Here is a 24,799-nt window from a genome sequence, read left to right as displayed (position 1 = left end):
ATCTAGTATTAAGGGTTTGGGGTTTTTTTTTTCTTTCTTTCTTTTTTTATACAGCAATAGATTTATTTATAATTAGACCCCATCTTCTTCCACATCATGTCTCAGAAACCTGGCCAAAGTCTTTTTGCGTGAGTGGGGAAGGTGAGGCCCACTTTTCCTCAAAGCTAGGCCAGTTTTTCAACAATCTATTGATAAGAGAAGGGGGAGGACTTTTATTGAAGCAGTCAAGCAGGTTCCTTCAACAATAACAGACCTTTCATTCTGCGTCAGTTTTCTTATCTCTTTGATCATAACCATTCTGGTTATGGATAATAGGTATCCTCAAGAAGGAATTATGTGAAGGGTTAAAGTGTAAGGTACCAAGCCTGAAGATGATGAAAAGCAAGAAGGTTCTAAGTATAATGTTTTATTGTTCTGGCCTATCATATAGAAATGTCAATATCATTTCCCCTTGATTTATCCTACAAATACATACTTATAGTGATGTTTTTTATTTAAGTTAATGTTACCATATTTAGAAGAATAAATGTTCACTGTGAACCTCCTCCTCTCCATCCTCCATCCCCACCCACCCACCCCCAGTCACTGTAACTAAAACTCTGGCAGCTTATCTCATCAATCCTTATATTTGGGTTTCTAAAGGTAATTGTCTCTATTGTCAAGTACATAGAATAAATAGAAGTCAAAAGCTACTAAATAATAGCAGACATTTAGACAGACTGCTTGTGGAGTGGTAGAAGGGATTTAAGCACAGAGGCTTATCACATACCAGGGAGCCAAATCAGGAGTGGGGAGTCCAAGCTTTTATTGCTTGATAGAGGAGCACAGCAACTGTATTTGTCTTCTCTCTCTCTTTTTAATGTACCATAACGTCAAACCCAGGTGAAAAGCCAACTCATGGGAATTTTGACATTAAGAACCCCAGGCAGTACATTCTAAGAATGAAATTATGATTGTTGGGGCATGTGCTTCAGAGAGTCTCCTAGGTCTGCATTTGACCTCTAGCCTGAGGTTTCATGTCTATCTTTATTTTGTAAAGAATCTATCTGTTGAAAGTTTACTAAAGTGTAACTAGGATCGTTATCTAAAATTTCTCTCCTGTGCCCCCGCCATGTGTAATATTATATTTATACAAAATGCTCAGGGATTAGTGGTAATTTGGCAGAAACAGGATCTTTAGAGTATGAAGCTCCACATAAAGGCACTATATAGTGGATGACAGGAAAAAGCAGCAGCATTTAAGCAGTGTAAGAAGGTTTGTTGCATTAGATAAACTTGCTGTTTTAGGAATTGAGGTACCTGGGGGTATATATATTTATTTGGGAATGATTTGTAATCAGTATTTTAAAAGATGGGATATTTTATTTATTTATTTATTTATTTTTTGAATTTTTGAATTGTACTTTATTTTTTTATACAGCAGGTTCTTATTAGTCATCAATTTTATACACATAAGTGTATACATGTCAATCCCAATCGCCCAGTTCAGCACACCACCATCCCCACCCCACAGCGGTTTTCCCCCCTTGGTGTCCATACGTTTGTTCTCTACATCTGTGTCTCAACTTCTGCCCCGCAAACCAGTTCATCTGTACCATTTTTCTAGGTTCCACATACATGCGTTAATATACGATATTTGTTTTTCTCTTTCTGACGTACTTCACTCTGTATGACAGTCTCTAGATCCATCCACGTCTCAACAAATGACCCAATTTCGTTCCTTTTTATGGCTGAGTAATATTCCATTGTATATATGTGCCACATCTTCTTTATCCATTCGTCTGTCAATGGGCATTTAGGTTGCTTCCACGACGTGGCTATTGTTAATAGTGCTGCAATGAACATTGGGGTGCATGTGTCTTTTTTTTTTTTTTTTTTTTTTTTTTTTTTTTTTTTTTAGTGTGTTAGCTTCTGCTTTATAACAAAGTGAATCAGTTATACATATACAATATGTTCCCATTTCTCTTCCCTCTTGCATCTCCCTCCCTCCCTCCCTCCCCATCCCACCCCTCTAGGTGGTCACAAAGCACCGAGCTGATCTCCCTGTGCTATGTGGCTGCTTCCCACTAGCTATCTATTTTACATTTGGTAGTGTATATATGTCCATGACACTCTCTTACCCTGTCACATCTCACCCCACCCCCTCCCCATATCCACAAGTCCATTCTGCTAGTAGGTCTGTGTCTTTATTCCCGTCTTGCCACTAGGTTCTTCATGGCCTTTTTTTTTTTTTTCCTTAGATTCCGTATATATGTGTTAGCATACTGTATTTGTTTTTCTCTTCTGACTTACTTCACTCTGTATGACAGACTCTAACTCCATCCACCTCATTACAAATACCTCCATTTCATTTCTTTTATGGCTGAGTAAATTCCATGTATATATGTGCCACATCTTCTTTATCCATTCATCTGTCGATGGACATTTAGGTTGCTTCCAGGTCCTGGCTATTGTAAATAGAGCTGCAATGAACATTGTGGTACATGACACTTTTTGACCTATGGTTTTCTCATGGGTATATACCCAGTAGTGGGATTGCTGGGTCGTATGGTAGTTCTATTTGTAGTTTTTTAAGGAACCTCCATACTGTTCTCCATAGTGGCTGTATCAATTTACATTCCCACCAACAGTGCAAGAGTGTTCCCTTTCCTCCACACCCTCTCCAGCATTTATTGTTTCTAGATTTTTTGATGACGCCCATTCTAACTGGTGTGAGGTGATACCTCATTGTAGTTTTGATTTGCATTTCTCTGGTAATTAGCGATGTTGAGCAGCTTTTCATGTGCTTCTTGGCCATCTGTATGTCTTCTTTGGAGAAATGTCTATTTAGGTCTTCTGCCCATTTTTGGATTGGATTGTTTGTTTCTTTAATATTGAGCTGCATGAGCTGCTTATATATTTTGGAGATTAATCCTTTGTCCATTGATTCGTTTGCAAATATTTTCTCCCATTCCGAGGGTTGTCTTTTCGTCTTGTTTATGGTTTCCTTTGCTGTGCAAAAGCTTTGAAGTTTCATTAGGTCCCATTTGTTTATTTTTGTTTTTATTTCCATTACTCTAGGAGGTGGATCAAAAAAGATCTTGCTGTGATTTATGTCAAAGAGGGTTCTTCCTATGTTTTCCTCTAAGAGTTTTATAGTGTCCGGTCTTACATGTAGGGTTCTAATCCATTTTGAGTTTATTTTTGTGTATGGTGTTAGGGAGTGTTCTAATTTCATTCTTTTACATGTAGCTGTCCAGGTTTCCCAGCACCACTTATTGAAGAGACTGTCTCTTCTCCATTGTATATCCTTGCCTCCTTTGTCATAGATTAGTTGACCATAGGTGTGTGGGTTTACCTTTGGGCTTTCTATCTTGTTCCATTGATCTATGTTTCTGTTTTTGTTCCAGTACCATATTGTCTTGATTACTGTAGCTTTGTAGTATAGTCTGAAGTCAGGGAGTCTGATTCCTCCAGCTCCGTTTTTTTTTCCCCTCAAGACTGCTTTGGCTATTCGGGGTCTTTTGTGTCTCCATACAAAGTTAAGATTTTTGTTCTAGTCTGTAAAAAATGCCATTGGTAATTTGATAGGGATTGCATTGAATCTGTAGATTGCTTTGGGTAGTAGAGTCATTTTCACAATATTGATTCTTCCAATCCAAGAACATGGTATATCCCTCCAGCTGTTGGTATCATCTTTAATTTCTTTCATCAGTGTCTTATAGTTTTCTGCATACAGGTCTTCTGTCTCCCTAGGTAGGTTTATTCCTAGGTATTTTATTCTTTTTGTTGCAATGGTAAATGGGAGTGTTTCCTTAATTTCTCTTTCAGATTTTTCATCATTAGTGTATAGGAATGCAAGAGATTTCTGTGCATTAATTTTGTATCCTGCAACTTTACCAAATTCATTGATTAGCTCTAGTAGTTTTCTGGTAGCATCTTTAGGATTCTCTATGTATAGTATCATGTCATCTGCAAACAGTGACAGTTTTACTTCTTCTTTTCCAATTTGTATTCCTTTTATTTCTTTTTCTTCTCTGATTGCCGTGGCTAGGACTTACAAAACTATGTTGAGTAATAGTGGTGAGAGTGGACATCCTTGTCTTGTTCCTGATCTTAGAGGAAATGGTTTCAGTTTTTCACCATTGAGAATGATGTTTGCTGTGGGTTTGTCGTATATGGCCTTTATTATGGTGACGTAGGTTCCCTGTATGCCCACTTTCTGGAGAGTTTTTATCATAAATGGGTGTTGAATTTTGTCAAAAGCTTTTTCTGCATCGATTGAGATGATCATATGGTTTTTATTCTTCAATTTGTTAATATGGTGTATCACATTGATTGATTTGCATATATTGAAGAATCCTTGCATCCCTGGGATAAATCCCACTTGATCATGGTGTATGATCCTTTTAATGTGTTCCTGGATTCTGTTTGCTAGTATTTTGTTGAGGATTTTTGCATCTATATTCATCAGTGATATTGGTCTGTAATTTTCTTTTTTTGTAGTATCTTTGTCTGGTTTTGGTATCAGGGTGATGATGGCCTCAGAGAATGAGTTTGGGAGTGTTCCTTCCTCTGCAATTTTTAGGAAGAGTTTGAGAAGGATGGGTGTTAGCTCTTCTCTAAATGTTTGATAGAATTCACCTGTGAAGCCATCTGGTCCTGGACTTTTGCTTGTTGGAAGATTTTTAATCACAGTTTCAATTTCATTACTTGTGATTGGTCTGTTCATATTTTCTATTTCTTCCTGGTGCAGTCTTGGAAGTTTATACCTTTCTAAGAATTTGTCCATTTCTTCCAGGTTGTCCATTTTATTGGCATAGAGTTGCTTGTAGTAGTCTCTTAGGATGCTTTGTATTTCTGCGGTGTCTGTTGTAACTTCTCCTTTTTCATTTCTAATTTTATTGATTTGAGTCCTCTCCCTCTTTTTCTTGATGAGTCTGGCTAATGGTTTATCAATTTTGTTTATCTTCTCAAAGAACCAGCTTTTAGTTTTATTGATTTTTGCTATTGTTTTCTGTTTGTATTTCATTTATTTCTGCTCTGATCTTTATGATTTCTTTCCTTCTGCTAACTTTGGGTTTTGTTTGTTCTTCTTTCTCTAGTTCCTTTAGGCGTAAGGTTAGATTGTTTATTTGAGATTTTTCTTGTTTCTTGAGGTAGGCTTGTATAGCTATAAACTTCCCTCTTAGAACTGCTCTTGCTGCATCCCATAGGTTTTGGATCGTCGTGTTTTCATTGTCATTTGTCTCTAGGTATTTTTTGATTTCCGTTTTGATTTCTTCAGTGATCTCTTGGTTATTTAGTAACGTATTGTTTAGCCTCCATGTGTTTGTGTTTTTTACGTTTTTTCCCTGTAATTCATTTCTAATCTATAGCATTGTGGTCGGAAAAGGTGCTTGATATGATTTCAGTTTTCTTAAATTTACTGAGGCTTGATTTGTGACCCAAGATGTGATCTATCCTGGAGAATGTTCCGTGCGCACTTGAGAAGAAAGTGTAATCTGCTGTTTTTGGATGGAATGTCCTATAAATATCAATTAAATCTACCTTGTCTGTTGTGTCATTTAAAGCTTCTGTTTCCTTATTTATTTTCATTTTGGATGATCTGTCCATTGGTGTAAGTGAGGTGTTAAAGTCCCCCACTATTACTGTGTTACTGTCGATTTCCTCTTTTATAGCTGTTAGCAGTTGCCTTATGTATTGAGGTGCTCCTATGTTGGGTGCATATATATTTATAATTGTTATATCTTCTTGGATTGATCCCTTGATCATTATGTAGTGTCCTTCCTTGTCTCTTGTAACATTTTTTATTTTAAAGTCTATTTTATGTGACGTGAGTATAGCTACTCCAGCTTTCTTTTGATTTCCATTTGCATGGAATATCTTTTTCCATCCCCTCACTTTCAGTCTGTATGTGTCCCTAGGTCTGAAGTGAGTCTCTTGTAGACAGCATATATATGGCTCTTGTTTTTGTATCCATTCAGCAAGCCTGTGTCTTTTGCTTGGAGCATTTAATCCATTCACGTTTAAGGTAATTATCGATATGTATGTTCCTATGACCATTTTCTTAATTGTTTCGGGTTTGTTTTTGTAGGTCCTTTTCTTCTCTTGTGTTTCCCGCTTAGAGAAGTTCCTTTAGCGTTTGTTGTAGAGCTGGTTTGGTGGTGCTGAATTCTCTTAGCTTTTGCTTGTCTGTAAAGCTTTTGATTTCTCCATCAAATCTGAATGAGATCCTTGCGGGGTAGAGTAATCTTGGTTGTAGGTCCTTCCCTTTCCTCACTTTAAGTATATCATGCCACTCCCTTCTGGCTTGTAGAGTTTCTGCTGAGAAATCAGCTGTTAACCTTATGGGAGTTCCCTTGTATGTTATTTGTCGTTTTTCACTTGCTGCTTTCAATAATTTTTCTTTGTCTTTAATTTTTGCCAATTTGATTACTATGTGTCTTGGCGTGTTTCTCCTTGGGTTTATCCTGTATGGGACTCTCTGTGCTTCCTGGACTTGGGTGGCTATTTCCTTTCCCATGTTAGGGAAGTTTTCGACTATAATCTCTTCAAATATTTTCTCTGGTCCTTTCTTTCTCTCTTCTCCTTCTGGGACCCCTATAATGTGAATGTTGTTTCGTTTAATGTTGTCCCAGAGGTCTCTTAGGCTGTCTTCATTTCTTTTCATTCTTTTTTCTTTATTCTGTTCCGCAGCAGTGAATTCCACCATTCTGTCTTCCAGGTCACTTATCTGTTCTTCTGCCTCAGTTATTCTGCTATTGATTCCTTCTAGTGTAGTTTTCATTTCAGTTATTGTATTGTTCATCTCTGTTTGTTTGTTCTTTACTTCTTCTAGGTCTTTGTTAAACATTTCTTGCATCTTCTCGATCTTTGCCTCCATTCTTTTTCCGAGGTCCTGGATCATCTTCACTATCATTATTCTGAATTCTTTTTCTGGAAGGTTGCCTATCTCCACTTCATTTAGTTGTTTTTCTGGGGTTTTATCTTGTTCCTTCATCTGGTACATAGCCCTCTGCCTTTTCATCTTGTCTATCTTTTTGTGAATGTGGTTTTTGTTCCGCAGGCTGCAGGATTGTAGTCTTGTTGCTTCTGTTGTCTGCCCTCTGGTGGTTGAGGCTATCTAAGAGGCTTGTGTAAGTTTCCTGATGGGAGGGACTGGTGGTGGGTAGAGCTGACTGTTGCTCTGGTGGGCAGAGCTCAGTAAAACTTTAATCCACTTGACTGTTGATGGGTGGGGCTGGGTTCCCTCCCTGCTGGTTGTTTGGCCTGAGGCAACCCAACACTGGAGCCTACCTGGGCTCTTTGGTGGGGTTAATGGCAGACTCTGGGAGGGCTCACGCCAAGGAGTACTTCCCAGAACTTCTGCTGCCAGTGTCCTTGTCCCCACGGTGAGCCACAGCCACCCCCCACCTCTGCAGGAGACCCTCCAACACTAGCAGGTAGGTCTGGTTCAGTCTCCCCTGGGGTCACTGCTCCTTCCCCTGTGTCCTGATGCGCACACTACTTTGTGTGTGCCCTCCAAGAGTGGAGTCTCTGTTTCCCCCAGTCCTGTCGAAGTCCTGCAATCAATTCCCACTAGGCTTCAAAGTCTGATTCTCTAGGAGTTCCTCCTCCCGTTGCCTGTGGGAAGCCTGACGTGGGGCTCAGAACCTTCACTCCAGTGGGTGGACTTCTGTGGTATAAGTGTTCTCCAGTCTGTGAGTCACCCACCCAGCAGTTACGGGATTTGATTTTGCTGAGATTGCGCCCCCTCCTACCATCTCATTGTGGCTTCTCCTTTGTCTTTGGATGTGGGGTATCTTTTTTGGTGAGTTCCAGTGTCTTCCTGTCGATGATTGTCCAGCAGCTAGTTGTGATTCTGGTGTTCTCGCAAGAGGGAGTGAGAACACGTCCTTCTACTCCACCAACTTGGTTCCTCCTCCGCCATTGGAAATTTATTTTATTAAAGAGAGCCATCAGGGTGGTAGCAAGTCCACCTCAAGGGAACAAGAAAGGCATTCAACGTTTCCATCTATGGACAGATGTAGAAAATGTGGTATACAGCTTTAAAAAGGAAGAAAATATTATTCAGCTTTAAAAAGGAAGGAAATTCTGATACTACATGCTACAACATGGATAGACCTTGAAGACATTGGTGCTAAATGAAATAAGACCGTCACAAAAGGGCAAATACCATGATTCCACTCATATGAAGTACCTAGAGTAGCCAAATTCATAAAGAACGAAAGTAGAGTGGTGGTTGCCAGCGGCTGGGGGAGAGGGAAATGGGGAGTCATTGTTTACTGTGTCCAGAGTTTCAGTTTGGGAAGATGAGAAAGTTCTGGAGATGGATGGTGGTGGTGGTGGCACAACAGTGTGAATGTACTTAATGCCCCTGAACTATACCCTTAAAAGTGGTTAAATGGTAAGTTTTATGTTATGTATATTACCCAAATTTTAAAGAGTTTCAAAAAACTTTATTTACAAATGCATGTAACTTGTCTGATGTAATTATTAACTCAGTTTATTCCAAGTTCTAAAATGTGATTGACAGCCTCTAATCACTAAATAACAAATTTGCTCTATTAAGCTAACCTCAGAGTAATAACAGAATAGAAAATGTAGCTTTCATTCGTCTCCAGATTAATGCTTCCTGACCTCCATTTTGTAATACTCCAGCTATCTCCAGGAATATCGTCTTTAAAGTACACACTATATTGTACCTTTTGCCACCTGCACAAGAGCTTTACTTGTTATTCAGATCAAAATGATCCTTAAGGGTGTTCATGAGCAAGGAGAACTGTAAGCACAAGTGACCCGTTCACTTTACTCCCAGGATGCTCTGACCTGTTTTTACAGGTGGCTTATGGTATAGAGAGTTATCGTCCTTTAGGCAAATTAATTATTTCAAATAATAATGCTACAAAATAAATATTTAGCCTCTCTAAGACTGAGAAGAATTTTAGGTGGTGTTTCCTGACATTGATGTGTTAACTGAGTTTTATAATTTCCCAAATTGGAATTAAATATATAGAGATTTAATATTTTATAGTTGCTCGTTTTTAGGTTTTACCAATATTTTATCTTTTTTCCTTCATAGCTGTAAAATGCTTTATAAAGATAACCGTCCCCTAACCTATTTCTTTTGATAACCAGAATGTGGAAATTGTTCTTTTACTTAAAAAAGTATCAGAAATATTTTATCATCCCTTGATGTGAATAAATGAACTCGTTATGGTACTTACACATACATTATCAAGTGAAAGATTACCTTTCCCCCCTACATTTTTATGGGCAGTATTGTAAATTGCCCCAGCTTTTTGTGTTATTGTTTAAAGAACGTCTGCCTTTTTGTGCATGTGTTAACATCGCCAATTATTTATAAGCAAAAATCGAGAGAAACTAATTGATCATATAATAAAGTTTTCCTCCATCTCTTTTTAGGATATTTTCTTTTCTGGATGTTGTTACCTTGTGTCGCTGTGCTCAGGTCTCCAGGGTAAGAATGGCTGACATGATTACAAGAGCATCCCTTCCTGACATTAATGATAATCAGCTTCTGTAGTAGGCCAACTGTTTACTTCAGATGGTAGTTGTATGTTATGTTTCCATGGTTGTGGTTTCACCCATGGGATACCCAGACCCATGTTAATTCTACAGTGGAATTCTACTATATGTACTATCTCTAACTTTAATTTTTTGAAATTCTTGACTATTTGTATCATACAAACAGAAGAAACATTTTCAAGGAAAAAGCACTAAACATGCAAATTAAAAGAATAGGCTTTACTCAGAACTGTAATAATATAGTGTTTCATTATGTTTCCCTTATTCATTTTATGTACATACATGGAAGGCTCTTGATATCTCCCTATATTTTTTTTCTCAAAAGGTTATAGCTAGAATTTAATTTTTAAGAAATTGTAGAGCAAACCAAATTCCATTCTCAAAATCAGTTTCTGCATTACTCTTACTTATCCATTTTTGTCAATTGACATTACTATGACAAAACAGTGAAACATAATCTTACTGCTGCCACTAATATTAAGAATAGAATCTCTGTTGTGGGAAAATTGCTTTATGAATCATTCATAGTCTCTTTTGTAATACAGATATATAATAATTAATAAAATGAATGAGTAAAAAGTTATCATCTTTTTATAAACTGGACAATGGCTTTTTGATGTTTAACAAATACTTATTGAGAACTTACTATGTACCAGGTATAGCCCTAGGTGCTGAGTATGTAATATGGTTATATCACAATACTCAGCATCAGAGTATTGTGTTTATCTCTGTAAGTGAACAGGTTTTCCTTCAAATTTCCATCACCAATTTCCTTTAAAAAAAAAAAAAAAACCCACAAAACTTGCCATAGAAAATCCACCTCATCTTGCTAACTTTAATGTAATTTCTACATCCTAAAAGCCATACTAAATCTGTATCTCAGCTATTTAGGAAACAGTCAGGCATATTTTGATGATTTCTATTCATGACAGTTCTGTTCCTGGTACCTGAGTGGTTACCCTAGTCATGGCTGGTACAAATGAGTGGGGTTTCTTTTTTGTCTCCATATGAAGCTGAGGTCATCATTGAGAAACAAAATTCCCAGACCAGTCTTAACCTGTTTGGTTGCAGAGTCTCATCTCAAGAATGTTGATTTGAGTGAGTTTTAATTGTTGTTTTCATGTTCAGGTTCCTCTTCGTTCTTAATGTGTTTTAACTTAAAAGGAAGCACAATGCCAGTTTTCATTAAATCTGTACAATTGGAACATTGGTAGTTAGCCTGTTATTCTCTGTACTTGAAGTATTTAGTTAATTTGCTTTAAAAAAAAAAGCAACGAAAACTCTAGAGAGGAACCTGTCATTCCTAATTTTAGTCTCACTTTAGCATGTGTCCTGCTTGCTGAAGAAAGTAGTATAAGGAAATGAGAAGTATCAAAACAAATCAGAGATAACAGTTAGCCCAGGAATCTAGTAAACATATGATCTTTAAAAGTTTTTTCTCATCTCCCATGGAGCCACTTAAGAAACTGTTGGAAAAATATGAAGCCACAAAAAGAAAAGTAACATTGAAATCCTGAGAAAACCTTAAAGATTTCTATAATAATAACTTTGTTTACCCTCATACCCCTGACATTTCTTACTGATTGTGTGATAGTTACCTGGGGCTTATAAGTGTATCTTCAGTTTCCGTTTTAGAATTTCAGTATGAATCTGTGTTTTGAATTGTTGTAGTAAGAGATAATATTCTTAGTTTATAACTTAACAGTGTTAAGACTTTTGTTTACACTTTAAATTTAGTAGGGAAAACGTTTAAAGACTTTCTGATTAAAATACAGAACGATCCGCGAAAGGTTAACTCTTAGTGGAGTCATTTTTCACCTTATCCTGAAAGGTTGAAAATCTTAGAAGCTTTCTTGCCTCCCTTTAGGTAATTAAAGAAATGTATGAGAAGTCTTAAATTTCAGTGTTTAAAATTACCACTGAATCAAGTTGAAGGGAAAGATGACCAGTTGAAAAACATGCCTGAGTGAGCAAATTGGTAATGAGGAAAGCATTAAGTCTCTGTCATGTATACTGAGAAATGATAGTGTCTTTTGTAAATCCCAGGTCACCATATCACAGTTTTGGGTCCAAACAAGTGATGCTATGAATAGCATATTTTATTGAGCATGGGCATATGTATTGAACACACTACATTCAGAGCGCCGTCTTCTTTCTTTCATTTCACACTCACCTCGTTCCTAGTTGAGGATAGAGTAACAGACTTGCTTTTCATTAGCTGGATTATCTCATTTGAGATTGGAAACTCCAGTTAGAAACCAGTTTCCAGCTATGATACTTATCACAACCTGTTCTTTCCCCAGCCCGCTAGCGTAAGATCCTTCTTAGCTACTAATTTCTGTACCCACTCATTTATGAGATAATCTACTTGGAGAATAAAGTATGAATCAGAAATAAGACTGACTTTTTGGGAGTTAATGGTGGAGGTGCTAAGAAATTTTTGGTCAATTTCAATCATAGTAGGTTGATTGTGAACTTGAATTTTGCTGGCTTTTCCCCTTCATTTCAGCTTCTGTTCATTCTGTCTCTTCTTCGAAATAGGCCTGGAATGTTTCTTGGCTCTGGATGGCAGTAACTGGCAGAGAATGACCTGTTTGATTTCCAGAGAGATATCGAGGTATGACTGTGTGGTGGTGTGGCCCCATCTCCCTCCTTAGAATGTAATTGCAGCGTATGGGACAGATTAGCCCCAGCCACGTAAATCTCCTTTTTCCCTGGAGAGAGAGCCTGTTCATTTCAGCGCATCTGAACTTCATGGAGCCTGCAGTTTTCCAAGAACTGGTTCAGTTTTTGAGAATGAGCAGAATTATTTTACTGAAATAATACTAAGTTATTTAGTATTCATAGGACTCAGAAATTTTTGTTTTTATTTTTGTGGTGGAAATGTGGAACCTTTGTTTGCTCTTTTTAAGGAAGTCTTTCATATTTGTTTATTTAAAAATAAGTGGAGTTAATTTATTGGGGCATGATATTTGCATAAATTCTTCTTGATGAGCATTTTGGGTTCTGGGGGAGCCTATAGATAGTTGTTTGTAGAGAATGAATGGATTACTTTTGTTGGGGAGAGATTTTTTTCCCTTCTCACTTCTCCCCCATATTTTATCTCTTAGTATTGCCTATTTTCTCTAAAATGGAGAAGAATGGCTTAAGCTTAAATTATTTTAACCTGAATTTGAGCTCTGTGGTCCTTGGTTTTCTCATCTGGAAATAATAGCTTCCTCACTGTGTTATAAGGATTAAATAAGATTTGGATTTAGCTTTTTTTTTCTGTTGGGTTTTTTTTTTTTTTAAGTTCTAGTGGAACGTAGTGGTCTTGAGAATTCATGTAAGAAGTTAAAAAAACCTCACATGAACTTTACATTATCTTCATAAAGTACTTTTATTTTTTAATATTTTTTTTAAAGTTTTTTTTTTGATGTGGACCATTTTTAAAGTCTTTATTGAATTTGTTACCATATTGCTTCTGTTTTATGTTTTGGTTTTTTGGCCACAAGGCATGTGGGATCTTAGCTCCCCAACCAGGGATCAAACCCACACCCTTGGGCTTCCCTGGTGGCGCAGTGGTTGAGAATCTGCCTGCCAATGCAGGGGACACGGATTCGAGCCCTGGTCTGGGAAGATCCCACATGCCGCGGAGCAGCTAAGCCTGTGAGCCACAATTACTGAGCTTGCGCGTCTGGAGCCTGTGCTCCGCAACAAGAGAGGCCGCGATAGTGAGAGGCCCGTGCACCGCGATGAAGAGTGGCCCCCGCTTGCCATAACTAGAGAAAGCCCTCGCACAGAAACGAAGACCCAACACAGCCATAAATAAATAAATTTAAAAAAAAAACAAAAAACCCACACCCCTTGCATTGGAAAGCGAAGTCTTAACCATTGGACCTCCAGGGAAGTCCCATAAAGTACTTTTAAAATGATACCCACCGACATGCTGGATTTTTCTGTTTTTCACAATTCTCTGATCTTCATGGATATAAATGTTTAAAGCAGCCTGGCCTACAAAATCATTCAGCAAGCTTTTGTGAAGTGTTCATTGAGTCTCTGCTGTATTTAGAGTACTATAGTAAATACACAGAAATAATAGAGAGAGTTAATATCCTGTAGCTGCAGGAGGGGAATCTACATTGATGTAGTGGCATAACAGAACTACAGAGCACCATTTCCTCAAATACAGAGTATCTTACAAGAGGAACAAAGTAAATAACAATATAGGGTTTAGGTATGTTTCAAGTAGATGGGTTAATCAGGAAAGCTTTCTCCCAGTAAGTTGAAAATTTCATTTTGATTTAATTAGGTCTTTAAAACGAGTAGAAGTCTCTTAAAAACGAGGATGTGGTCTTTTCAAAAACAATGTGGTGGCTTATCTTTTTTTTCTATACCTGTCTTCTTTTTTTACAGGGCCGGGTAGTGGAGAATATTTCAAAAAGGTGTGGGGGCTTTTTACGAAAGTTAAGTCTTCGTGGGTGTCTCGGAGTAGGAGACAATGCATTAAGGTAAAAACATAGCTATCGATTAACTAATCTTCTTGACTGAAGTGAAGAACAACACCGAACACAGCACTGTCTCACCCAGAAAAGGCTGGAATAGTTTTCATATTCCTAAGCTATTCTGAACCCAAAAACACGTTCACTGCTTATAACACAGATATCCAGTAGTGGGATGTGTGGTTTTGAGAATAAAACAAGAACAAGTGCTCCCCACAAAAAGCCAGATTCCCCATATTATAAATGGTTCGTTTGGAGCCTTGAAGTAAATTTTTTTTAAGTTTGTTTACTGGAAGTTAGGATAATTTTAACTTTGGTTGACAAAAAGATTGATGTTTAAAAGTTTATGGTTGAAAAGTAATTTATTCGTAATTGTGAACAACTTTTTGTACCATTTTGTACCAGTAGTATCCATTATTTACCACTATTGGTATCTTCTATAATTTTTTTAATACCGAGAATTGTGCCCGTTTTACCTCAAACCCTTTACTTTGTTTCTTTCCTGTAAAGGACCTTTGCACAAAACTGTAGGAACATTGAAGTACTGAATCTCAATGGGTGTACAAAGACTACAGATGCGTAAGTATTTTATGTTTTAGAAGGGTAAGTCATAGCCTCTTGTGTCCTGCCTATACTAGCTTTTAATGCAGACTACTAAATATATTTAGCAAATTTCATTTTGGTTTTATAGAGGAAAGATGTTTAAATTTAGAAATGGAATAAGATACTTATTTTAGAATTTGGCTCAAAGTCTGTTGTGATATTTAAAAGAAAACTTAAAATTGTAGTCAGTGAATGTGCAGTAGGGAATACTAATATAGGACTACTTATATTTCAAGAAGACACTAGTAGCTATCATTCAAAAGACACATAAACAGGTGATTCTATAAAAAGATGTAAAATCTTAAACACAGCTTAGAGTAATCAATATAGACAGCGTTTATTAAATGACTCTTTAAAAGTACAGTGTCTTGTGTCAGTCACAATATAAAAGAAAGAAAGCATAATCCTCCATCCTTCAGAGTATACTGTCACAGACCCAATAGACATAGAAGGTAGACATAAAAAACATTCAGCCTAAGGATCTATTGGTAATAACATGTATCAGTTAACATTTAAATATTATGTAGGTGGGGCTTCCCTGGTGGCGCAGTGGTTGAGAATCTGCCTGCTAATGCAGGGGACATGGGTTCGAGCCCTGGTCTGGGAAGATCCCACATGCCACGGAGCAACTAGGCCTGTGAGCCACAACTACTGAGTTTGCGCGTCTGGAGCCTGTGCTCCGCAACAAGAGAGGCCACGATAGTGAGAGGCCCACGCACCGCGATGAAGAGTGGCCCCCGCTTGCCGCAACTAGAGAAAGCCCTAGCACAGAAATGAAGACCCAACATAGCAACCAATCAATCAATCAATAAAAATAAATAAATAAATCTTAAAAAAAAAAAAGCAGAAACCTACCATTTAAAAAAATATATATATTATGTAGGGAAATTGTTGCTTATTGGAAGGTGAAGAAGATGTTTAAACAGGGAGTGGCCAGGATTAGTCAGTGGATCTTCCTGTTTTTCAAAAAGGCCTCATGAAAGAGATGGGCTCTTTAGAATTGCTTGAATGAGGGAAAGTAGAAGACACTCCAAGCACAGGGTACACATTGTTTATTTTATTCCTTTCTTTGAGATTACAACTGGTTAACTTTTTTGTTTTTTAATTATTTTATTTATTTTTGGCTGCGTTGGGTCTTGTTGCCGCACGCGGGCTTTCTCTAGTTGCAGCGAGTGGGGGCGACTCTCCGTTGCAGTGTGCCGGCTTCTCATTGCGGTGGCTTCTCTTGTTACGGAGCTCGGGCTCTAGGCGCCCTGGCTTCAGTAGTTGTGGCACGCGGGCTCAGTAGTTGTGGCTCACGGGCTCTAGAGCACAGGCTCAGTAGTTGTGGCACACGGGCTTAGTTGTTCTGCAGCATGTGGGCTCTTCCCGGACCAGGGCTCGAACCCGTGTCCCCTGCATTGGCAGGCGGAATCTTAACCACTACGCCACCAGGGAAGTCCCATAACTTGTTAACTTTTAATTCAAGAAAGTGTCTGAGGATTTATATTTTCAAAAGAAACAATGGAAAAATCATCAAAAATGAATAAAATGGTTACTTATGGGGAGAGAAAAAACATGAAGAGACAAGAATGAAAGGGAGACCTCTGAAGTATCATGTTTTGTAATTTTACTTTAAAATTAAATGTAAATATTTTGTATAATTGAAACATGGATTAAGTCAAAAAAAAAAAAAAAGCAGTTCCTAAATATTGAAAACAAAATAGAACACATGAGCCGATCCATATCAAGTTGGAGGTGTAACCATACAGATATTACTTCTACTGACTTTTGATTTCTTATGAAAAATTTAAATATATGCCAATCTAGACCAAATGGTATAGTGAACCTTTCACCCAGCTTCAAATTGATAGCTGAGAACTTACCACTTTATGGCTAGTCTTGTTTTTTCTATACCCCTGCCCTTTTATCTTACTCATTTTATCTTATTTTGAAAAAAGTCCTAGACACTGTATTATTTAATCTGTAAATATGCATTTCTAAAATATGCATTTCTGAAAGCTCAAAGCTTTTAACATAAGCACATTAACTTTACCACTCCTATTTAAAAAAACCCATAATATCTTAAAATTATCAAGTAAGCACTGGTTAATGTCCAGAATTTTGCATGTTCTAGTGACTTTAGAAATACAGTAAGTCCCCTACATACAAACGAGTTCCGTTCCAAGAGCATGTTCGTAAGTCCAGTTTGTTTGTAAGTCCAACAAAGTTAGCCTGGGTACCCAACTGACACAATCAGCTATGTAGTACTGTACGGTATAGATTTATAATACTTTTCACACAAATAATACATTTAAAAAACCACAAAAAATAAAGAAAACATTTTTAATCTTACAGTACAGTACCTTGAAAAGTACAGTAGTACGGTACAACAGCTGGCATACAGAGGCTGGCACTGAGTGAACAAGCAAGAAGAGTTACTGACTGGAGGAGGGAGAGGAGGTGGGAGATGGTAGAGCTGAAGGATCGTCAGCAGTAGGAGACGGAGGGCAAGCTGCAATTTCACTCACGCCTGACGTTGATGTAACACACGTTCGCATCTTTGAAAGTTCGCAACTTGAAGGTTCGTATGTAGGGGACTTAGTATATATTAAGCATAGTTTAAAAGAAAAAAGATACAAACTTTAAAATCAAAGGTGGAGACTTCTGCTTCTGATGATTACAGTCACTGCCCTCCTGCTGTAAACAACTCTAAAACCGTACAAAACATAGAAAACAAGCAGTATTAGATGTTGGACAACATGCAGAGCAGGACTGAGAAACAAATGAGGTGAGCCTTATGATTGCCCTGGCTTTCTGCTTGGTGGCATTTTCGAGATAATGGCACAAGGAAAAGGAACCCAAGCACAGCACAAAGTTCTGGCTGATTTGAAGAGAAAGAGATCAAAGTTCAGGGAGACCAGCATGGCTAAAAATGTGTCTGGAGAGCGGGGAGCTACTCAATAAAGGGCTACAGAAATCTACACAAATTTGGCTGAATAGTAAACTGTATATGCACATATTGAGACCCCACGAAGCTGCGCAAAGAACATCTAATAAGGAAAGAACAATTACTGGGAAACTGTGAACTGAAGAATTGCCAGAGCTTAAATAAGGTTGGGAGAAGTTCTGACTATCCAAAATGGAGAAAGCTCATTGAACACCTTGGGACATTTAATAGAGACTTCAGAAAGGTCACACCTTGGTAGTGGAGCTAAACTAGATCAGCCCTAATAAAGGCTAAAAGGAAAAAACTTAGGATCAAATTGATTCACAACTAATTTAACTGCCTGCTAAATCAAAACTCAACATTCTTTAAAGAGAGACGCAAAATCTAGATGCTCAGCAATGTAGCATACAGAATTTCCAGCATTCCATCAAATATTACAATACATGCAAAGAAGCAGGAAATGATACCAGAAGAAGAACCAGAAGAAAAACTAGGCAATAGAAACAGACCCAGAAAGGACAGTTTATAAAATTGACCAACAAAACGTTTAAAAATAGCAATTACAAATATGCTCAAGAATTCAAGAAAACTTAAAGATAATATGGAGATTAAGAGCAAAAGGATGGGGAGGGACTTACCTGGTGGTGCAGTGGTTAAGACTCCACACTGCCAATGCAGAGGGCCTGGGTTTGATCCCTGGTTGGGGAACTAAGAGCCCACATGCCGTGGGGCAACTAAGCTTGCGTGCTGCAACCACTGAGCCCATTGCTCTAGAGCCCATGTGCAATGAAGAGCCTGCACACTGCAACAAAGACCCAGTGCAGCCAAAATTTAATTATTTAAAAAAGGAAAATTTCTCTTAAAAAAAAAAAAGAGTAAAAGGATGGGGGACTTCCCTGGAGACCCAATGGTTAAGACTCCGTGCTTCCACTGCAGGGGGTGATGGTTTGATCCCTGGTTGGGGAACTAAGATCCCGCATGCCTCGCGACATACCCCCCCAAAAAAAAGAGTAGAAAGATGGAAAAAGATATACTATCACAGGAAAGTTGGAGTGGTTATTAATATCAGATGATGTAAACTTCAGGAAGAAGAGTAGATGGAAGATATTAAATAGTACCCTCCTCTTCAGCAAAGATAAAACAAGTAGACAAAAAAAAAAAAGAAAATGGAAAAGCTATAGAAGACTTGAGCAGCACTATCAGTGAACTTGTCCTAAGTGACATAGAATGCTGTACCAGAAAGCATGCTTTTCATTACTGGGATATTCAATAAGATATACCAAATAATCAGCCATAAAACAAATTTCCGTAAATTTAGAATGATCGAGATCATATTGAGTGTATTCTATGGCCTCAACAGAACTAAAGTAGAAATCAAATAGCACATATCCGGAAATTTTGAAAATTAAATATCACCCTTCTGTATAATCCATGAGTCAAGGAATAAATTACAAAGAAAATTACAAAATAAGTTTCGCTGTGTGATAGTGGCAACACAACATTCGAATCTTGTGGAATGCATTGAAGGCAGTGCTTAGAGGAAAATGTATAGCTGTGAATGCTTATCTTTTTCTTTTTTTTGTGGCTGCGTTGGGTCTTCTTTGCTGCACACAGGCTTTCTCTAGTTGCGGCGAGCGGGGACTACTCTTCGTTGCGGTGTGCGGGCTTCTCATTGCGGTGGCTTCTCTTGTTGCGGAGCACGGCTCTAGGTGCACAGGCTTCAGTAGTAGTGACACGTGGGCTCAGCAGTTGTGGCTCGCGGGCTCTAGAGCGCAGGCTCAGTAGTTGTGGCACACGGGCTTAGTTGCTCTGCGTCATGTGGGATCTTCCCAGACCAGGGCTCGAACCCATGTCCCCCTGCATTGGCAGGCGGACTCTTAACCACTGCACCACCAGGGAAGTTCTATAAATGCTTATCTTAAAAGAAAGGTTTAAAATCAAATCTTCCACCTTTGAAAACTAGAAAAAGAAAAGTAAATCTACAATAAGTAAAAGGAAGGAAATAAAAAAGATAATGGTGGAAATCAATGAAATAGAAAATGGCCATAGAGTAGAGAAAAATCCATGAAACCAGAAGCTGTTTCTTTGAAATAAAATCAATAAGCTTGATCGACCTCTGTCGAGATTAGTCAAGAAAGAAGACGCAGGGCTTCCCTGGTGGCACAGTGGTTGAGAATCCACCTGCCAATGCAGGGGACACGGGTTCGAGCCCTGGTTTGGGAAGATCCCACATGCCGCGGAGCAACTGGGCCCGTGAGCCACAACTACTGAGCCTGTGCGTCTGGAGCCTGTGCTCCGCAACAAGAGAGGCTGCGATAGTGAGAGGCCCGCGCACCGCGATGAAGAGTGGCCCCCGCTTGCCGCAACTAGAGAAAGCCCTCGCACAGAAATGAAGACCCAACACAGCCAAAAATAAATAAATAAATTAATTAATTAAAAAAAAAAAGACACAAATCACCAGTACCAAGACTGTAAAAAGAAATATCACTAAAGTTTCTACACAGATTCAAAGGGTAATAAGAGGATGTTATGAGCAATTTTATGCCAATAAACTTGACAGCTTAGATGAAATAGATAATTTCCTTGAAAGACACAAATTACCAAAACTGTAAAGAAATAGAAAATCTGAATAGCCTTATATCTTTATAAGCTGGATTGGTGATTAAAAACCTTACCACCAAAAAATAAAAACCAAAACAAAAACCTCTAGGCTTGGACAGTACTGAATTCTATCAAATATTTTAGAAAGGAATAATCTTTCAAAAAAATAGAGGAGGAGGGAAAACTTTCTAACTCATTGTATGAGATCATCATTACCATGATATCAAAAATAAAATAAAAATGACAGGAAAAAGAAACTACTGGCCAATATCCCACATGCACATGTAAAAATCCGTAACAAAATATTATCAAATTGAACCCAGCAACATATGAAAAGGGTAATAAATCATAATCAATTTGGATTTATCTCGGAAATGTAAGGTTGTTTTAACATGCAAAATCAGTCAGTGTTATTAAGTTCCAACTTAATAACAGATCAAAGAAGAAAAATCACATGATCATCTCAATAGATCCAGAAAAAGCATTTTACAAAATTAAACACCCATTAATGATAAAATCTCTAAACAAACTAGGAGAAGGTAACTTCCTCAACCTGATAAATTATATATATGAAAAACCTAATTTTAACATTGTATTTAGTCATAAAATACTGAACACTTCCCCCTAAGGTCAAAGCATGGATATTAGGTCTACTACATCCATTCAACATTGTACTGGAAGTCCACCTAATACAATAAGGGAAGAAAAAGCGGGGTCATACAGATTAGAAAATAATTTTTAAATGGCATGATAGGGTTCTAGCAAGTTCACAGGAAACATGGCCAGTAGGCAAAAATTAATTCTGTATCCGTAAACCATCAATGAACAATTGGAAAATGAAATTTTAAATATAGCAACATTCGTGGTAACATCCAAGAACACAAAATACTTAACGATAAACTTAATAAAAATATGTGCACATTATGTACACTGAAATCAGATTTCTAAAAATTAAAGGAAAGTAGGTCTTAAAAGTTTTCATGGACTTCCCTGGTGGCGCAGTGGTTAAGAATCCGCCTGCCAATGCAGGGGACACGGGTTCGAGCCCTGCGCCGGGAAGATCCCACATGCTGCGGAGCAACTAAGCCTGTGCGCCACAACTACTAAGCCTGAGCCCTAGACCCCGAGAGCCACAACTACTGAGCCTGAGTGCCACAACTACTGAAGCCTGTGTGCCTACAGCCTGTGCTCCGGAACAAGAGAAGCCACTGCAATGAGAAGCCCGTGCGCAGCAACGAAGACCCAATGCAGCCATAAAGAAAGAAAGAAAGAAATTTAAAAGTTTTCATCACAAGAAAAAAAAATTGGAGCTATGGGTAGTAATGGATGGACTTATTGTGGTAATCATTTTGCAATATATGTGTATATTGAATCATTTTGTTGTACACCTAAAACTAATATAATGTTACATGTTAATTATATACCCAATTTTCAAAAGGAAAGTATGATAATAATAACTTGTTAAATAGAGAATATCAATTAAAAGAAATTGTAAAATATGAGTCAAATGGAAATTCTGGAATTGGAAACACAGTATCTAAAACATATATAGCATGATGACTATAGTTAACAGTACTGTATTGTATACTTGAGAGTAGACTTTAAATGTTTTCACCGTAGCAACAACAAAATGGTATTTATGTGAGGTAAACATTGTGTTAACTAACCTTCTTGTGGTAAACGTTCCACAACCTATATGTGTACCAAATCATCACACTGTATACCTTAAAATATATAATGTTATATGTCAATTACATGTCAGTAAAGCTAGGGGGAAAAAAACCCCCAGAAAAACAGGTAATCAATCAATAAATTTAGAGATCTGTAGGGCTTCCCTGATGGCTCAGTGGTTAAGAATCCGCCTGCCAATGCAGGGGACACGGGTTTGAGCCCTCGTCCAGGAAGAGCCCACATGCCGTGGAGCAGCTAAGCCCGTGAGCCACAACTGCTGAGCCCACGTGCCACAACTACTGAAGCCCATGTGCCTAGAGCCTGTGCTCCACAACAAGAAAGGCCACCGCAATGAGAAGCCCACGCACCACAACAAAGAGTAGCCCCCACTCGCCGCAACTAGAGAAAAGCCCTTGTGCAGCAATGAAGACCAGTGCAGCCAAAATAAATAAATAAATAAATAAAAATTTAAAAAAATAAAATAAATTTAGAGATCTGTAGCAATTATCCATCCAGTCTGAAGAACAGAAAGATTAAAGAAAAATGGACAGAGCTTCAGAGACCTGTGGAACAACATCAAGAGTAGAATGCAAATGAATCCCAGACAAGATAGAAAGAGGCAGGAAGAAAAAAATAAGCGAGAAATTAATGGCAGAAAGCCTCCCAAATTTGATGAAAAACGTTAATCTACAGATCTAAGAAGTTCAGTGAACCGCAAGAAGGATAAAAATATCCATACCTAGACATGTTAGGGCCAAACTGTTGAAAACTGAACACAGAAATTTTTGAAAGCAGCAAAAGGAAAATAACTCATGTATACAAAAGGAATATTTGAGTAATGGGTGACCTAATCAGAAATAATGGAAACGAGAGCCATGTGACATATTCAGTGTGCTGAAAGGAAAAAAACAAGAATTCTGTATCTAGCAAAACTGTCCTCTGTAAATGTAGGCAAAATAATGACATTCCCAGATAAACAAAAAGGGAGAGAATTTGTCGCTAGTAAATATGCCTGGCAAGAAATAGTAAAGGAAGGCCTTCAGGATGAAAGGAAATAAATACCAGACAATAACTCGGATCCATAGGAATTGGTAAATGAAAAGCATCAGAAACGGTAAATATGTGGGTAAATCTAAGACTCTAATTTTTTCATATCTTCTCTTAACTTCTTTAGAAAATAGAAGATTGTATAAAGCAATCATTATAGCATTGTATTGTTAGGTCTATAATATATATATAGAAGTAATATATGAAATATATTTGAACATATGAAAATAATAGCACAAAGGAGAGAGGAGGGAACCATTATGTATTGGAGCAAAATGCTTGTGCTTTATGAGAATTAAGTTATTGGTTTGTTTGTTTTTTTTAATTTATTTTATTTTTTTGGCTGTGTCGGGTCTTAGTTGTGGCATGCGGGATCTTTGTTAAGGGTGTGCAGGATCTTTCGTTGTGGTGCGCGGGCCTTCTCTCTAGTTGTGGCATGCGGGTTGTTTTTTTTCTCTCTCTAGTTGTGGAGTGTGGGTTCTAGAGCACGTGGGCTCTGTAGTTTGCAGCACACGGGCTCTCTAGTTGAGGCTCATGGGCTCAGTAGTTGTGGCACGTGGGCTTAGTTGCCCCGTGGCATGTGGGATCTTAGTTCCCCGACCAGGGATCGAACCTGCATCCCCTGCATTAGAAGGCAGATTCTTTACCACTGGACCACCAGGGAAGTCCCTAAGTTATTGTTTTGAAATAGATTGTGGTAAAATTAAGATACATATTGTATTCCATGAGCAGACTATAAGAAAATAATTAGAAAAAAAAGGTAAAAATCAACAGAGGAATTGAAACAGTACACTTAAAACAAGAAAACAGTAAAGAGACACAGAAAAACAAACTCGAAAAAAGCATGAAGCAATAGAAAAGGATTGCAAATGGGAGAGAGAAAATCCAACCATATCAATAATTTTATTAATGTAGACAGGACTGAACTCTTCACCCAAAAGACAGATTATCAATATGGATTAAAAAGCAACACCCGTGGGCTTCCCTTGGTGGCGCAGTGGTTGAGAATCTGCCTGCCAATGCACGGGACACGGTTCGAGCCGTGGTCTGGAGGATCCCACATGCCGCGGAGCAACTGGGTCCGTGAGCCACAACTGCTGAGGCCTGCGCGTCTGGAGCCTGTGCTCCGCAACAAGAGAGGCTGCAATAGTGAGAGGCCCGCGCACCGCGATGAAGAGTGGCCCCCACTTGCCACAACTGGAGAAAGCCCTCGCACAGAAACGAAGACCCAACACATCCATAAATTAATTAATTAATTAATTAATTTAAAAAAAAAAAAAAAAAAAAAAGCAACACCCGGGGCTTGCCTGGTGGCGCAGTGGTTAAGAATCCGCCTGCCAATGCAGGGGATGTGGGTTCGAGCCCTGGTCTCGGAAGATCCCACATGCCACAGAGCAGCTAAGCCCGTGCACCACAACTACTGAGCCTGTGCTCTAGAGCCCACAACACAACTACTGAGCCCGTGTGCCTAGAGCCGGTGGCCCATAATTAGAGAAGCCACCACAATGAGAAGCCTGCACACCGCAACGAAGAGTAGATCCCGCTCACCACAACTAGAGAAAGCCTGCGCACAGCAACAAAGACCCAATGCAGCCAAAAAAAAAAAAAAAAAAAAAAGCAAGACGCAAATATGTGCTGTCTACAAGAAAGAGACATGCTTTAGATTCAAAGACGCAAATAGGTTGAAAGTAAACAGATGGAAAAATGCATGCTATGCAGATAGAACACTCCACCCAGTGATTACAGAATAAACATTCTTTACAAACATACTGGAACATTCTTCAGGATAGAGCATAGATTGGGCCACTAAACAAGTCTTAATCAATTGAAGAAGATTAAAATCATTCAAAATATGTTCTCTGACCAGAAGTAGAGAATTAAACTAGAGATTCATGACAGAACAAAATGTGGGAAAAGCTCAAGTATTTGGAAATTC

The 24,799-nt window shown here is 38.2% G+C and overlaps 1 protein-coding gene across 1 annotated transcript in view; it reads left to right on the top strand.

Annotated features, from left to right (window-relative positions):
• Positions 1–24,799, top strand: part of FBXL20 (F-box and leucine rich repeat protein 20) — a 114,454-nt gene that overhangs the window by 71,115 nt on the left and 18,540 nt on the right. Inside the window, 6 exon segments of the mRNA XM_036836676.1 lie at positions 9,409–9,463; positions 12,073–12,084; positions 12,087–12,114; positions 12,117–12,148; positions 13,927–14,021; positions 14,523–14,591. Of these exon segments, the coding sequence (XP_036692571.1) occupies positions 9,409–9,463; positions 12,073–12,084; positions 12,087–12,114; positions 12,117–12,148; positions 13,927–14,021; positions 14,523–14,591 (291 nt within the window).

This window comes from Balaenoptera musculus, chromosome 20 (genome assembly GCF_009873245.2).
Source record: "Balaenoptera musculus isolate JJ_BM4_2016_0621 chromosome 20, mBalMus1.pri.v3, whole genome shotgun sequence".
Taxonomy (NCBI): Eukaryota; Metazoa; Chordata; class Mammalia; order Artiodactyla; family Balaenopteridae; genus Balaenoptera; species Balaenoptera musculus.
This window is presented reverse-complemented; position numbering and strand designations above follow the sequence as displayed.